Below are 17,819 nucleotides of genomic sequence, written 5' to 3' on the forward strand. Positions count from 1 at the left end.
TCGGCGGGATAAGAGGAGAGGGCGTGTCACCCTGGCAACACGGTCCCCGCATCCTTTCTCACTCCTTGTGAGAGCATAATACACAAGGGCACTAGGTCACTATATGGCCTTCAACCACTGCGCAGGGTTGACTGGCGTGCTCTTAAGTTTGTGCTAGCATGATATCGCTACCGCCGCTTTCAGTGTCGCGATGATACGAGTGTCCTTTTCAGCGTCTTTTGGACGGGTTGTATAAAATGAGCTGTAATTATTTATGGCGACTCGAGGAGTAGTGGCATCGCGCCATAATTATGGAGTCGACAACTACCTAAAGAATGTCGCAGTTTCGCCCGAAAGGCGAAGGTTTCGATAGCACATTATTAGACAAGTACACGAAATAAGGATAGTAGTTTTATCGGCCGTAGAAACTTATAAGCGTGCGTGAGAAGTAGTCTGGGATCTTTGAATACTATCGCGCTCCGTTCTTAAAGGCGGAGCTTAAGCGCCCTTCAAATTTTCTGACAATAACCACACGGCTACGGGAAAAAAAGAAGATAAAGAAAAAAGCGCGTGATCGAAAAAACCAGGTTGGGTTTTTGGTTGCGTTTCAACTTGGGGGCGAACCTCGGCGCTGTGGCGAACATACCTGTCCGTATGTAGCCGGCGCCTTTAAAGCAGGCTTCTCTACAGTATGATCCTTTAGAAGGAGAAGCACGCCTCTGTAGCCAACCAGAGAAGATGCTTTGCGAACCGCAATTTTCGCAAAAAGTAAGAAGTAAGATGTAAATTGTACGACGGCAATGTTTTCTTTTTCCCCGTCAGCATTATTTCCCTTCCATCCATCGCTACGGGGAAGCAAAAATCCCTCGCGTACTGTCTGGTATCGTCTGATGCGCCTTCTTTATGCCGTCTGTTACACAGACGATCCAGTCAACGGCTACGGAGGGGGAAAAAAAAAGAACATCACGCAGACTTCCGGTCGAATCTGCCGATTTCAGCGGAGCTGTTTGGATGGCTCTGCGGGGTTATCTCTTATCGAGATCCGTTCTTGATCTTGCACCGGAAGAGGCTATCCGCATTCCCGATGTGCTCCTAAGACTTGTTCCAAAAAGAGCAGAAACTTTTGATCCGGGATTGCTCCACATCTGCCATTGGAATTCAGCGCAAGTCCATGGTCGAGTGAAAGGTGAAAATTGGGCAAACAAGGCTTCAGGCTTCAGGGGGAGCATTCTGCTCAATATGATCAAAAGCGTAGTTCGAGTAAGCTCGAGCTCCTCTCGAAATGTTGCCTTTTTATTTATTTCTTAATTCGTTATGAGCTCGCGACAATACTTTCTTGCGGCATCTTGGCATATACAGCCATAATTGTAGGGGATAAAACAGGAGAAAATTAATTCCCTTGAACGACGCCTGACCTCCTTGGCGCTGGTAATTCAACTTGCCATCGCTCTTTGCCTTCTCAATTTCTCTGTGAATGCGTACGGCGGGAAGATAGTATCCGACTTGAAGAAACAAGTTTACAAGGTATGCGGTATGCGGTATGACCAGCGATGCTATTTTACGCCAGTATGATTCAGCTGAAGATGTTTAACATTTACGAGATGCCAGTGGGAACATCCAAGGGGGCAATAGAGGTCGCATACATCACATAACACGTTCAAGAGGGCAAATAGATGGTACGACAACACAATGGGAAGAGGCAAGAGCTACCGGATGTTAGCTGTAAGAGAAAAAAAAATGACGACGCGGCTCGCAACACTTGTTTGTAACCATGTGGTCAGAGAAATATTTCTGTCTCGCTCTCGGACAGCTGCAACGAAGGTGCTGGTGCAACATACCTCCAGTTTCGACGCCGAAGCGGCACTCTGCGCTAATACAGGATACTACATTCGTAGCGTGCTTAAACTGGATCGGTGCGCTTGTGTTACAGCTGAGCTCTTGAGGTAATGTGGCTAATTGGAATAGTTAATTGTGGTTCAGTCTTAAAGACAGTACCAGCGCAAACAAACAAAGAACCTGAAGACGGGCAGATAGACATAAGCGGATAGATACAAGGTGTAAGCCTTCCATTACATTGCACAAAAACGAATTTGATTGCATTGTGGAATGTTGAGTGCACCATTCTTGTCCAGTGACGTGGTTACGTTGGAACGTTTCGTTTTGGTTTTTGTGCTTACGTATCTGTCTTAGCAACTCTTTCTTCCAAACCAAGTGATGCTAACCTGAGTTTGAATACATCTACCATATTCCCAAACAGACCCTCAGTTGCGAGTCCGCATTCTTTCAACTTCCCTTCTTTCTTTGCGCTGTTACCGTCTCAAAGAACATATTCCCATTGCATCGTTGAACATCGTTATAAATAAGTGGTAATCATAGAGAATCATCAAACGCGATTAAACTGAGTCTTTTATAAACTTCAAAACTCGTGCTCGACCAATTGATGACTTCATCACGACGCAGGATACCGGTTTGTGCTAAGAGGTCTCAATGCACCGCGAGACGCCGTACGACGTGTGCAGCGCAAGCTGGGCGTTGATGACTGCGGCACCCGTAGCAGAATATCGTGACGGGTCGTATCAAAGGGAGCAAGTGGAGCTAACACATAGAAGGTGGTGTGAAAACGTGCCCCATCGTTTTAGGAAGTCTGAATTCATATCTCTGTTATGTCCAAAGGCTGTAAAATATGAGCCGATTGCAGTGGCGGTCTAGCAGAAGGTCATAGAACTTCGAATGCGTAAGAAAAGAGTTATGCGCCATACATCGTGTCCCATAAAGCGATGCGACTCCCATTTTTGAAATCCGGAACTGCTGCTTTAACTCTTCGTGTGCTAGAGTGAGCACTTGAAACTTGCAATAAATATTGTCTTATTATTTTATTCTTCTCTAGGAAGTACAACAAATAAGGCTTTTCTGACTGGGTGTCACGGTTCTTCCTAGAATTTCTTCGATTTCACCGAGTAGTCTCCTACAAAACGAAATTACCCAGCTGCCTTCAGTTTGAGATTAGAAAACGGCTTCATTGCGGTCGGCTTTCTCACGCAAGCCAAGCAAAATTACCAAGGATAATTTGTGTTCATACATACAGCGAGCCGCGTGCAACCAGTAATATGAAGCTTTACATTAAAGAAAATAGATTCTAGGGCTGTAAATGCCGAAACCACGATCTGATCATGAGGCACACCGTAGCTCCGGATTAATTTTGACCACCTGGGGTTCTATATAACGAGCACCTAATGCACGGTAAGCAGGCGTTCTTGCGTTTCGCCCCCATCGAAATGCGACCACCCCGGCCGGGATTCGATCCTGCGACCTTCGTACTTAGCAGTAGTTTTATATTCTAAGAGAAGTGCAACGTGTTATGTCTGGTCCCTTACCGACAGTCATTTTCTAACACAATGTTACCTTTCTATCTGACCATCGGTGTCACGTAGTCTTGGAGCACGTGCTTTTAGCCACGTGCGGTGACATGTATGAAGCATAAAAACGCAGTTGCATAGTTTACAGTATGGTCCATTTATTCGGCAAAATTATTTCGGTACACACACATGCAACATGCACGACCTTCAAACGTAGTTGCCGTTATCCCGTCGTAACCATTCTTCACAGCATGTCTTGCTCGTACAAACTAGTATATGAATGTTGTGTCTCTTCTGTACACATTTGTGTTAAACACAACGTCAGTTTTAAAGGTGTACAGCTTGACAAACAATGCTCTTGGTGCTCCACTGTGGTCAATGAATGAATGCACCGGTCAATCAATTTGCTTCCCTCAGTATAAAAGCCCTCGATCGCATTCTAAGGACTTAATTAGTGATCGTCAACTGCACAGTGTAAACAGCACAATGTAATAGAGATTCAACATATTGAATTCTACTTCATAGCATACCATGTTTAAACAGTTTTTAACAATCTCTCTCAAGACATGATTCAGTTATAATGTATAAAACACAAAAGTGAAGCAACTACTCACTATTGCAACTTTTTATATGACTTTGAACAGTGCTATAACGGGGCTGCAATACATTTCCGTCTCAGGTAGGCACCGGTATGCTACAGTACATGTATTACTGAATAGTGCCTGACCCTGCACTTTGTTCTCTGATTTCTGCTATCACTTTGCGTTTCATGCTTATCGTACATCGCTAGGCTAACGTATTCGTGGCACATAAAAGAAACGTTTTCTCTCCATAGTTATATTGTAGTTCATAGTTATATTGTGTTCCACAGTTCCTTGATCAAAGGTAAATAACTACTTACATGTCTTATTTCATTATCATTGCTTGGTTAGCCTAACCTTGTCCTCTATAGTTGGTATTGCGTGCCTCCAAGTTCTACTCGTAGATATTTTACTATCGCGTTCCGAGCGGAAGAAACGTGTACTTGACGCTCAAGGGTTTACTTTGTAGCTTGTGGACCGCTGTGATGAGCACGAACCCAGCACGATTGTCAACAACTGAATTCGCGACCTGTCTTCCATACTGGTATATCTGCGTGTTCACGCTGACGTCATCGCCTCCGGTGTCCACGTTAATTTTCGGCTTGAACCACTGTCGTGTTGTCATAAAGCCATGAAACTCACTTTTTACGACGTTGTTCTTGACGTCACTGCGACTAGCTTCGGCTTCTTGAGAGTTGAAAGTGTAGTTGATGCTCAAAACGTCGGCAGCGAATCGATGAACTCTTGTGATGACCGTGAAATCTTGGTTTGCGCTTATTCGGTTCTTGACCAGAGGTCGTCCGTTTTGGTAAATCTCGGTGTGCGAGACAACAGAGCCACTTCCCTGAGTGTCAATGGATATGTTAGGTATGACCTGCGGTTGCCTGTAACTTGGAGGCCTTACTAAACGAAAGCCGTGCCAAAAAGGTCTTCTCTTCGTAAAGTGGTTTCCTCGCATGAAAGGAATGTATGGATGCGCGTATGGAGGCATCTGAAAATTCAAGTTTCGGCGAGCTTGGAAGAACGGGAAAAATTGTCGCTGTGGTAAGAGGTAGTTTGCAGCCTGGGGGTCAACCACCTTCTTTTCATGATGTTGGTTCAGACGGCGTACTACAGGCTTAATATGGATGATGGGATGACCCGCAGTCGCAACTATATTTGGCGTAACAACCCTATGGCTGCCATGCTGTACGGTCACGTTGACATTGCTGCTTGTTATTGTTTTGTTTACAGTCGTGCCTGTTAGAGGATTGTAAGTTATAGTTACTTGTTTCTTGAAAGGCTGCTGGTTATTCCGGTTAACTTGCACATCTACGGTTCTTCCAAGTGTCGTTTTGTTTACTGTCACTTTTGTAAATGGGTTTCGAATAACGATTTGGTTCTGTACATTTGACGACTGGAAAGTTGAATCTTTTTGGACGCCGAGTTCGGCTGCAACGTTTGAATGAGTTCTAGTTATGGTTTTGTTGACTTTCATTCCCGTCCAGGGATTCTCGACCAAAATTTGAACGTTGGGCTGTTGTTGCATGCCACTAATGACTTGCTGACTGACATCATTGCTGGTGTCAACTGTTGCACCCGTAGAATGATCCTGTGCAGCGACTAGTCTGCTGGTATCTAATTGAGTGCTGCGGTGGACTTCCATGTTTACACCGCTCCCGGTTATTGTTCTGTTGACTTCTACTCCAACCCAGGGATTCTGGACCACAATTCGAGAGGCTGGAACACTTTGAAGACCACGATGAATTTCCACATTTAGACCGCTTGTAGATATGGTTTTGTTTACAGAAAAGCCTGCCCGCGGTAGTTCGATTTCGGTTTTACTAATAACTTCTCCACCGGTACGTTGTGCTACATTGTTCAAGTTGTTTGCACTAAGAGTTTGATTAATTGTCGCTCCTGTTTCTGCGCCTTGAACAACTTCAGGTCTCGACGCCGTTTGCACACCGCTTTCTACCTGGATGTTTACGCCGTTTCCAGATATTGTTTTGTTTACCGTCACACCTGTCCACGGATTTTGGACCACTATATGTTTATTCAGAACGTCCCCTGCGCCTTGCTTGACTGAGACTTTCGTACCACTACCGCTAATTGTTTTGTTAACTGTCACTGCTGTGAAAGGATTTGTTGCCACTATATGACTGTTGTAGGCTCCATCTACGCTCCGTTGAACCTCGAAATTAATGTTGTTTGTGGTAATGGTTTTGTTAATCCTCACTCCCGCCCAGGGGTTTTCGACAATTAGTTGACTATTTGGGGCCCCTAGAAGACCATTTTGCACTGAAACGTTTACGCCGTCTTCACTGATCGTTTTGTTAACAGTCGTTCCTGTCCAAGGGTTGTATATCTCTATCCGTTTGCTTAGACGTCCTGACAGACCACGTTGGATGGAGATGTTGACGCTGCTACCACTTAAGGATTTATTAACAGTCACTCCTGCCAAGGAGTTCTGTACAGTTATCTTACCACTACGATCTTCTTCCATGCTATTCTGTGCCTCCACATTTACATTTCCTGCAGTTATTGAATTGCTGACTCCAAATCCAGTCTGCGAGTTATCGACGACCACGTGGCCACTGGAAAGCTTTACAGGGTCATGGTAGACTGAGATGTTGACAGCATGATCACTTGTGCTTTTGTTAACTGTCACTCCAGTGAAAGGATTTTGTACAACTACCTTCTTGCTAACATACCCTTGTGCAGCGAGCTCGACGTCCACACTGACATTAGCTACAGGGTCTGTCCTTCTGATTAAAACTGTATCCTGAGATTCTCGGTCTTGCATTTGACTGCTGTGCTTGACAGATACATTGACGTTTGGTCCTGTGATTGATTTGCTGATATTTACTCCTATCCATGGGTAGTGAATGGCTATTTTGCTGCTAGGAACTTCCTGTGCGCTCTGCGGCACTGAAGCTCTGATACCACTGTCAATTATGGTTTCGTTGACCGTCACTTCTGTCCAAGGGTTCTTTACCAATATTTGCTCCTCGGAAGTTCCTCGCTCATTGTGCTGGATTTCGACATTCACGTCGCTTCCAGTGAACGATTTGTTGATTTTGACTACAGTCAGTGGGTTTTGAACGAGGATTTGGTGGCTTGGAGACACTTGGGAGTCACGCTCTGTTTGGAAGTTGGTGCCTTGTGCAGTAAATGTTTTGTTTATCGTCACTCCTGTCAAGGGATTCTGCACTACAACTTGATTGCTAGCAGTTCCGTGACTTCCACGGTGCACTTGCACTTTGACGTCCTTCGCATTTATTGTTTTATTGACGGTCACTCCTGTCCAAGGGTTCTGAACAAGTATTTGACTGCTAGGAATTTCTTGTTGGTCACGCTGCACGGAAACGCTGACACCACTACCAGTTACAGTTTTGTTCACTGTAACGCCCGTCCATGGGTTTTGAACCAGGATTTGGCGGCTTGGAAGCACTCCAGAGTCGCGCTCTATTTGGAGGTTGGTACCTTGCGCGGTAACTGTTTTGTTGATTGTCACTCCTGCCCAGGGATTCTGAACTACAACTTGACTGCTAGCAATGCCATGATTTCCACTTTGCACTTGCACGTTTACACCCGTCGCATTTATTGTTTTGTTGATAGTCATTCCAGTCCAAGGATTCTGAATAAGTATTTGACTGCTAGGAACTTCTTGTTGGTCACGCTGCACGGAGACGCTGACACCACTACCAGTTACAGTTTTGTTTACTGTAACGCCCGTCCATGGGTTTTGAACCAGGATTTGGCGGCTTGGAAGCACTCCGGAGTCGCGCTCTATTTGGAGGTTGGTACCTTGCGCGGTAACTGTTTTGTTGATTGTTACTCCTGCCCAGGGATTCCGGACTACAACTTGACTGCTAGCAATGCCATGATTCCCACTTTGTACTTGCACGTTGACACCCTTCGCATTTATTGTTTTGTTGACAGTCACTCCAGTCCAAGGGTTCTGTACGAGTATTTGGTTGCTAGGAACTTCTTGTTGGTCACGCTGGACAGTGACGGCGATATCACCACCAGCTATAGTTTTGTTCACCGTCACTTCTGCCCAAGGGTTCTTTATAGATATTTGTTTCTTCAACGTTCCCTGCTCGTTTTGATGGATTTCAACTTTCACATCACCTTTAGTGACTGTTTTGTTAACTGTAACCCCCGTCCACGGGTTGTGAACCAGGACTTGGTGGACTGGAGATGCCAAGGCTTCATGCTCTATTTGGTCATTGGTAGCTTGCGCGGTTACTGATTTGTTGACAGTCACTCCTATCCAAGGATTCTGCACCATAACTTGGCTGCTAGGAATCCCATGGCTTTCACGTTGCACTTGTACGTTGACGCCGTTAGCAGATATTGTTTTATTTACGATCACACCAGTCCATGGGTTCTGAACAACTATTTGGCTGCCAGGAACTTTTTGTTGACCCCGCTTTACTGAGACGCTGGCACCGCTTCCACTTATAGTCTTATTGACGGTCACTCCTGTCCAAGGGTTTTGTACAAATGTCCGCGACATCGGAGATCCTTGCTTCTTGCTCTGTATCTCCACATTTACGTTACCCACAGAGACTGTTTTGTTGACAGTAACTCCTGTCCATGGGTTCTTGACCAGTATTTGACTTTTTACAGATACTCGAGGGTCTCGCTTTACTTGGACGGAAGTGCCTTGCGCGGTGACTGTTTTGTTGATTGTCACTCCTGTCCAAGGATTCTTCACAACAATATGCTTGTTAGAAGCTCCACGGATCCCTGGTTGGACCTGTACGTTAATACTGCTTCCAGTGGCTGTCTTATTGACTGTTACTCCAGGTGAAGGTCCTCGAACGATGCTGATATTTCCGCCATGTCTTGCGTGTGGGTGAACCAAAGCGCTGGTTTGCCTTTTTGAAGCTGATCCTTGAGCTTGTTTTACAGATGTCACGTGCATTTGCCTCGGTGACGTGAATACGGATCCTGGAGCCATATGTCTTGTCCATGGTTCACTATGCTGCCGTCGGCGTTGCTCGTGCAAAAGTAATTGACCTTGCCTGAATTGCTTGTTCTGCGCCACTGCCCCTTGATGAGCTCGTTGTTGCCACAGGCGTTGTTCACGTGTTCTTTGTGCCAACAACCGCTGTTGCCTCTCTCGCTGTCGCCTTTGCTCCTGAAGCTTCCTCCGCTTTTCATTATTTTGCTTAAGTAACTGCTGATGCTGCAGACGCTGCATTGACAACTGTCGCCGCTGCCTTTCTTGCCAGAGCCGTAACCTTTGTTGTTGCTGTTCAATTCTTTCCTTTGGGTTCCTGGAATTTTTTAGTACTGTTTCTTCGCTTTCTTTCAATTTCGATGAAGCTTCGCGGTGCAGCCATGGCACCTTCGTTGAAAGCCACGGTAAAAACCGAGCTACGGCGCTAGACTGCTGTGGTTTTACGTTAATTGATGGTATTGACGAAACCCACGCCTTGGCTTGGTTGAGGTGTCGCTGCGCTAGGGCCAAACCGGGTAGGCTTCTGTTGTGAACAGGGAACAGCACCGGGCCTCCAGGAAAAGCTTGTTGCACCAAGCTGAATGGCAAGGAGTTCGTGCGTGTCACAGCTTGCGCGTGCACGTTATCTACGCTCGCAGGATCACGTTCGACGTGGGCAGAATCGCGATCCGGTTCATTCCGAAAAGAAGTAGCTGGGTCGATGCTGTACAAAAGCAGTTGTCGTGGCTGAGCCGCGTACGTTTGCGGCTGGGATGGCTGGGCGGCTGCAGACCTCTGGTCAAGGGAAGACTCTGGCTGGAATTCCGGTGGTGCGAGAACAGGGTTGGGCTGTGGTTGTAGCTCCGATTGCTGCTGAACTGTGTACGGCTGCGGCTGAATAGTTGCTATAGGTTGGAAATTATACGGTTGTGGTGGCGGTACTAACAGGGCCTGGTGCGCATACGGCTGAAATGCCGCTGGACCAGGCTGAGCCGGGTACAGTTGCTGAGGTACCATTAACGGCTTAGGGTACATTAGTGCCTGGGGCACCGGTGCTCTTTGCAGAACGTATACTTGAGCTTGTGGCGCCGGCTGAAGCTCGTGTGGTTGGGGCTGCACGGGTACCGGTTGAGTAGCAAGGTAGGTGGGTTGTGCCGCCACTATCGGCTGCACAGCAGAGGGACCAGCATAAGGACCACCTGGGTATAGATCATAGGGTCGGTAAAGCCGTGGCGTCATGGCGCCAGTGCGAGCTGGTCCCATGCCCGCACCGAACAGAGCACTCTGTGCCGCTCCAATGGCGCGTCCCCTCTGCATGTACGCGTTGCTGACCGCCAAGCCATAGGGTGCTGTCCCCATCTGCGGGAGAAAATGAAATATTTTACTCATCACTTAAGAATACCCGTGTAATTTCGGCGTCGCAAACAAACAAACAAACAAATAAATCGACACAGTACCGGCAATATGTACTGGGCCAATGCATCTGAAAAAGAAAGACGTATAAGTAAATTAAACTCGTCTATATTTAAATATATAACACCATACTTTTGCAGTAATTTCTATGCAACACGAGAGCAAGTGTAGATAACTTACCTTGCTTGCAAAGAAACAAGAAAATGGCAAAGGAGTAGAAAACGACGGATCTTTTCATTTCCTGAAAAAGAAAATATGGGCATGATGTTGGGGCGCCCTTGTACTGCTCCATGTGCTGCTCTTGTACTGATCTGTACCTATACTATCGCACCGGATAAGTCAAAGCATTTAAGTACACACGTCAGGTTTGGAAACGATCAGTTTAACGTACGCCGTGTGGTTAGTACATATCATGGGGAAAGGGTGGTTCTAACGGGTACTGTAAACGCGCTTTCTACTTTGATTCGTTTTGTTGTGCAGTAGCTTATTCACTTTACTTTGGAGATCGGCATTAGCATACACGCGTGGACCAGTAATGAAAATGAAGGACTTTCAAACACGCAAGTTACTCTCGAGTAGCACATTGTTAAACACGTTTTTCAATATACTGCAAGGTGTATTCAAATGCACACGCCGAAAACTCTGTAGGTTTGTGGGCCTTTTGGAACCTAACAGCGTTAAGCGTCTAGGGATTAAAATTTTTACGTTACTTGTGTGGTACGAAACGTAAAATTCGATTCGAATAACATCGTTTAGTTGCTTGGTTGTAGAAGTTTTCTCTAACATCATACGCCAAGCTCCGGAAATGATCTAACTTCGAGCGCGCAGCTCTTAAAGGCAGATAGACACCGGACCTAGAGATTCAGCTACAAATGCCTATAATTATCTGTGCAGATTTTTAAGCTAAGTTGTTGAAAATTTTCAGACTGTTCGTAATAGATGTTTTCTAATAGTGCGCTAACTTTAGTGCAAAAATACTGAATACATTTAAAATAATAAGATATAATTTCTAATGTTTTTTTTTTCATTCTAGAAGGAACATTTCTGAAAATTTTTATGTAGGGAAAGAGCTACAAAGTTTTACTGGTAGATCAATGTACACTGGGCTTTGTTTTGAGCCAAGGCTTTGGCCATTGTTAGTAAAGAAGTTTACATGCCAGAGACTCAAATTTTAAGCCATTTTCTTAGACAAAACTGTTAATAAAATACCAATAGTCTGGTGGCAACACATTTCATTTGATTTATTAGGTGTCACAGGCACTCACAACCAATTCACAAGAAAATCTATTTGGAAAGTAGAGCGATTGAAGAAATAATGTTTATTTTGTCAGCAAAAGTGAGGTTTTGAAAAACGTGATTTAAAATATTAAATTTCCGAAAAGTGGGGCTAAACCGCTTCTGTATTCTTCTTAATTATTTTTTTCTATTGACTTTTGATACACTTTCTATCACTCGCCTTGATCTTCATCCTTTTCTCTCTCTCTCTCTCTCTCTCTCTCTCTCTCTCTCTCTCTATATATATATATATATATATATATATATATATATATATATATATATATATATATATATATATATATATATATATATATATATATATATATATATATATATATATATATATATATATATATAACTTTTGCATAGGCCTGAAAGTCTGCCTATTTTATCCTATCACGGTGAATACCGCTCAGCACAGCCTCGCAAAACGCACTTGGTGCAACACCAAGGGTCTAAAACACTGTCTTTTTGGTATTGTTGCATCACTGTAGTAATTAACTGCATCATAAACAGCGTCTGTTACTACGGATGCTTCAACAAATGTTTTCTTTTTCTTTGGGGGGGAGGGGGAAGGGGGCAGAGGGCACCTACACCAAATCAAGTGTTCGCGCTCAAACTGTCGCGACTATTATGACACCTTCGGAGCGTGTATTGAACTGTTGAAAACGTTAAAGGAACTACAGACATTGTATGTCTAAACGATCATATAAACAAAGAGACTTATAGATTTTAAATCAATAATGTTAAAGCAAACACCACAGCGTGTCGCCTAAACTTGCGTAGCGACCAAGCAGGGTCACGGGAGAGGGGCGCGTTTGGCACCGTTTTTAAAAACCTTGCAGTGCGCGTCTGAAGATGCCGCTTGGTGCAAACATTTGCCATTGATGCTGGGATATCTCTGCGGTAAAATAAATAAAAAATGCATTTTTAGTCGATTTCGATATCCATACCCCATTAATTAGAAGCCGTAAGCCCAGCGGCATTTCGAACTTTAAAGCTCGCAGGAATGGTTTAAAGTCCGCCTTCTTTTTTACCTCGCTGCATTAAAGTAAAATGACATAAAAAATTAATGACTGAAACAATAGCCTAATCACAATAGAAGCTCTTAATGTTACACTATATTGAATGTATATTGATAGCATTGACGTACATAGGTTCAGTTAGAGGTGCGCAAATAGTGAAATGGTGAAATCAAATAAAGCACGGATATTAGAGAAATACTAACTGGCGTAGAATATCTAATCGAGCAACAATTTCTTTTCCTTTTCTTTTTCTGAAACGTACAAGAAAAAAAAATAAAGGAAGAGATGGAAGATGCTGAAGAGTAAACAAAAAATATATCCTTCAAGCACGCAATACATTGCCTCTTTATAAGTTTAGAGAAAGGAAAGTAACATCAAGTGTACTGCGCTGAATAAACAAGTAATGAGTCACGAAAGATCGTGTGTCCATTATAGTAATGTCATTAAGTAAACAAAACTACTGAATACAATATTAAATCCACAGCGAATGTTTCGATGTGAGAACACCCTTCGAAATTTTGTTATCCCTCTGGATACACCCTCCTAAGAAAGCGAAGCACTTTACTGGCTGGCCGGAAATCTCTCAGAAGTTAGGAGCAGGTTGAAGCCACTATCAAAATTCGGTTTCACGATTATGCTACCGACCAGAAAAGGCTTCTCTTGCCGCTACAAGAAGAGACTCAATACAGCTCCATGCAGAACATCAAGCGTAACATGCTCAGCGTTGATGGTGCAGTCAATGTCATCCCCACGACAGAAGCGGACATAGCGAAGCGTAAGTCAAGCTATCAAAGATAGTGCACACTTTTAAAAATGAAGCAAGAAAGAACAAGAAAAAAGAACGGACAGTCAATCTAAGGTTACTGTGAATTGTTTGTTTCCCAGCAAACTGCGAGACGGCCGTGCTGACAATGTAAAGAAAGAGTGGAAACGAAGAGGAGGAGGGGGAAAAGGAGAATGAGGAGAGCCACGATACCCGCCATCCAAGCGAGACGTACACAACTGCAGCATTGATTACTGGCAGTCAAAGCCGAAATTTAGCGCTGATATTTCAAGCATGTATATTAGAACGCGTGAAGTATAAGGAACGTGATGATTAGGGAAAGCACCGAATTAGTCGCATGTCACGCTCACACATACCCGCGGACACGTCAAAGACGTCTTTCTTTATCTCTTCCGTGAACATCTATTGAATTGTTCTTCTCTTTTTCTTTAACTTACTGAGGTTAATGGTAATAGGTGTAGAACTGGCACCAGCTTTGGATGGAACGTGAAGTCACGAGGTCATGAACACTTAGCACAACTTAATCTTGCGAGTGTGCAGTGGGTCACGTAAGCGGTTCTGGCAGCGTGAGTGATAACATTGCGCTCCGATGCGCAATGAAGCCTTGAGGACTAATGACTTCTGCGGAAGCAGCCCAACAGTGTTCTTACGACAGCAATTGTCGACTGCGACAATTCATTTAAAAGCGCACACGGGAAAGACCCTGTATCGCACACAAGTAAAATTCCTCCGAAAAAGAATTTATTCGGGAAGTGTATTGAAAGATTCAATGTTCTTTGAAGCTACAGCCTTCGCGCTCGCGTGAGTGTTAGTAGTGTGTGCGGAGTGTATAAAGAGTGGCTATATATATAGCTGTTGCCGGTCGCGTAAGAGACATCCGTGGTTTGATGGAGTGACATGTTTTACAGGGTGCTTGCGGCTATCTAAATCGCAGTAAAAAATGAACGGGTGGAATAATGAGGAAAAAAAAAAGCGCCAACACTTTCATCAAGAACCCTAGGTCATATGACGAGAATTCTCAGTCGCTGTGCGATTCAGGTGCATTAACATATTTTTAACACCTCTAGAGTGAAGCGCACGTACGGATGCTATGCGTAGATAAAGCCGAGCTATCGGACCTGCTAGGAATTAGAAACGAGACACAGTTCTTACTTTCATTCACCGTTGTTCTGTATAGTAAAAGAAAAAAAAGAAAAAAAGAACATATATAAGAAGTGAAATAAGCAAACGGAGTTTATACTCACCTCAAGGCATTGGTGTCCCTGAGCGCCGTATAGCTTGCCACCGTATTTCGTTTAAAGAAACGTCTTCGTCCGGTTTCCGCGCTTTTTATGCCCCTATATCGCAAACTGGCCACGGGAAGCGGTAGCATAATTGCCGCGACGTCATTATCGCCTGTGTTGCTGACGCTCGCACCGCCGCCGCCGCCACTTTTCTTGTCGAGTTTATGATCGCGGCCTATCTCGCCGCCGTCAAACGCTGCTCGGATACGGGGAACCGAACGCGTGTTTGCACTTTGCGTAGAATGAGACTTCTCAATGAGCTTGTTCGGTAATTTTGACGACACGTTCTCGGCTCCTGTAGAGGAGCCGCACACGAGTTACCTTCGCCAGTGAGTCGTCAGTGTAAGCCTAGAGCTCTCTTGAAGGTTCTTTAGGTGAGCTATATGGAGTCGGTAACAACCACGACCACATATACACGGTACAGTACAAGCATCGAGCGTTCGTTCGAAGCTTGAAAGTCGAAATAATCCTGACTTGGGTTCTGAGCGATATGCTCTGGTAAATAGTTTCACGGTGGTCTGAACTATATTACGCTTTATATGTAGCACGCTCTCCTGGTCTTCTTCCGTGGTTCCAAAGCTCTTACGTAGAAGCCAAACGTTAGGCGGCTTTCAGGCGAGTGCGCGGTCATGTGAGCGCGGCTTTTACCCGCCTCCGCCTTTCCACTACATCATCATCATCATCAGCAGCAGCAGCAGCAGCAGCAGCCTGGTTACGCCCACTGCAGGGCAAATGCCTCTCCCATACTTCTCCAACTACCCCTGGATGGAGATAAATATATTATTTGGGTGTAGAGGAAACAGGTAGATGTATACAGTATTCTCCCGTCTGTTGACAACATATCGGTCATCTCCATGCGCAACAAGTCGTCGCAGGCGCAGCAAAGTCACCTGCTCAGCGGCCTGTATAAGGGTGCCCGACACCACGTGTTTGCAGGTACTGATGTCTAAGCACCCTATACAGACAGTAGAACGTGGCGTAACACTCTCCGTGAATTAGGTGCTCGCTTCTTGTGATTTCTAGGCTGCAAAACTGATCGAGAAACAGCGGATGTGGGGCATGTGTACATACACTCCCTGCTTGAAAGCTTTTCGAAATCAAAGTGGAGCGTAAATGCATTTGTAAGCGGAATCATGTTTAATCCTCCGCATGTGCTGTTATTACGCAGTTACATAATTAAGGAGTTCCTAGAACCGCAGACTGAATTGGGACCTCCCATATACCTTGTAGACGTTCAAAGTAGTCAACATGATAAACGCCGCCGCTATACTACCCACTTATCTTTTGAAACAAAGATTCACCGCTGGACAGACGCAAACCTTAGTGTCATTGCAGTGCTTACATTTTGCTCATTATTTTTGCATGCTTCCACGGCGCGTTTCCGGCGTTTCTTTTTTTTAATCGTCATCCTCCATTTTCTCTTTATTTTCTCTTTCCCCTCCACCAGTGCAGAGTAGCAGGCTAGAACGTAGCTCAGGTCAACATTTATTTCATTTATTTGTTTTATCGAATCACACCGCAGCTCGGATTGGGCATTTTATTGCCGTAGCGCGAAAAACCATCCCATATGTGCAGACAAAAAAATATTCTCAATAGCAATGGAAGAACATCTCCAGGGAGAACATTCCAACGTTCTATAGTTAAAGGGAAAAGGGAACTGCATTTATATGTGTCGGTTTTAGGCTGAAATGTTAAAGGTGTAGATTGTGAGAGCTAAGGGTGCGTGAAGGTTAAGCGAACTTTATCATGTATCTACGCGGGTACAGTGTGACGAGTTAATTAGGGTATGCGGAATTTTTAATATTTCGTTGTGGCGCTCTCTTGACAACGGGGTTATGTTTAGACTAGAAAGGTCAAAAGAAAGTGTAAAGTCCCTGACGTATACGACAGTTAAACGTACCGTTTTATTCTGTATGCACTCAATCTTGGTTATATGTCATTTTTGATATATTTGCCTACACATCTCTCTGCCAGGACATCTATGTCATGACATCGGAGACCTCCTTTATGCAACTCTTCCTTTTTCTAAATACAGTAATTCTATGCATCGCTATTGTAAAAATAAAAAATAAAAATGCGTGAACTGTGTGGACGTGAGAGTAAGAGCGACGAAAACTACGATCCGGGCATGGTTCCCGCTACTAAGCTTATCTTGTCATTTAGCGATGCCGCAAAGAACGGTTGTCTTGAGAGCTTTTCATTATCTTCGGCCACTGCATCCGCAGCACTCAGGGACGGGCGGCTAGCTGCGACGGCGGAGATCCTGTTTATGGCAACCATTCATCGAGGTAAAGTAAACAAGCTGTCGGAATCTCTGCACGCTTCCGTCACATTTCTCCTAACACTAACTAGGTTTTCGTTTGAAAACTCCCACCTTGAACGAATACGTGTAGTCAGCGTCTTGGCCAGTATTACATTTGCTGTGAAGGAGACACCGCATACAAAGGGAACGTTGCGTAGATCCGAGAACGTGTTTCGCGTGACGGGAAAACCTCTTGGAATACGCGCCAGGTTTGGAAGTCTATGCCTTCTCAAGCAACGCATACCAGTGCATGTGCGACAACAAACCATTACTCGTGTTTCGTTTTTTTTATGTGCGCATGCCCAAGAATGTATAGGTTCCAAATCACCCGCTTTTCAGTCCTGCAAACCGTTACGGCAAGCCACAGCTCCTGTTTTCTGTTCGCCGGAAATTTTTCATATTGAGGAATGTAATTCAAATCGATGTGTTATTTCTGGATGATATTGTTACGTAGGCAGACTAATATTTATATTGTGTTCAGTTACATATACGTAGTTTGCTGCGGAGATTGAAAAAGCGCAAGCCATCATGAGTCGCTATGTGGCATAGCATACGTAGTTGTTAGCCTTTTACCAATCATTGCGATCAGGATATACGTGCTACACGGTTATCACGACAAACATTCGTAGTACTGGGTGTTTGGTCGGGTGATTTCGGCGGGAGAAATCACGTAAGACCAGCAGACGCGCATGTTGGATAATAAGGCTGTTGTTAAAGAACGCAAGGCTGTTTGTGTGTCGCAGACTATTTCAGACAAGGACTGTGAGTTCACTGTATATACCTATAGACCTGCGGCCACGGAATTTCGCTTAACTACGCTGCCGGTGATGACGTTGATATGACACCTTCGCATGCAGATGTTTCACGTGAAAGCGATTTTCCTTC

General features: G+C 44.5%; 1 protein-coding gene across 1 annotated transcript; it reads right to left on the minus strand.

Moving 5' to 3' along the window:
• Window positions 1-3,473: 3,473 nt before the first annotated feature.
• Window positions 3,474-14,691, minus strand: LOC135908375 (uncharacterized). The gene is made up of 4 exons (XM_065440147.2): window positions 14,594-14,691; window positions 10,443-10,503; window positions 10,307-10,332; window positions 3,474-10,208 (listed from the first exon to the last, which is right to left on the minus strand). Exons 2-4 carry the CDS (start codon window positions 10,498-10,500, stop codon window positions 4,329-4,331), a joined length of 5,964 nt encoding a protein of 1,987 aa, XP_065296219.1. The 5' UTR covers window positions 10,501-10,503; window positions 14,594-14,691; the 3' UTR covers window positions 3,474-4,328.
• Window positions 14,692-17,819: the final 3,128 nt, after the last annotated feature.

The sequence above is a fragment of the Dermacentor albipictus genome, chromosome 5, assembly GCF_038994185.2.
Source record: "Dermacentor albipictus isolate Rhodes 1998 colony chromosome 5, USDA_Dalb.pri_finalv2, whole genome shotgun sequence".
In the NCBI taxonomy this organism is placed as follows: Eukaryota; Metazoa; Arthropoda; class Arachnida; order Ixodida; family Ixodidae; genus Dermacentor; species Dermacentor albipictus.

Excerpts from the sequence above, each read along its gene's own strand:
- LOC135908375 (XM_065440147.2), bottom strand. The coding sequence starts at position 10,500 with ATGAAAAGATCCGTCGTTTTCTACTCCTTTGCCATTTTCTTGTTTCTT. Across the intron at positions 10,333-10,442 it reads CTTGTTTCTTTGCAAGCAAG|ATGCATTGGCCCAGTACATA; the intron begins GTAAGTTATCTA and ends TTTCTTTTTCAG. Across the intron at positions 10,209-10,306 it reads TGGCCCAGTACATATTGCCG|ATGGGGACAGCACCCTATGG; the intron begins GTACTGTGTCGA and ends TTTCTCCCGCAG.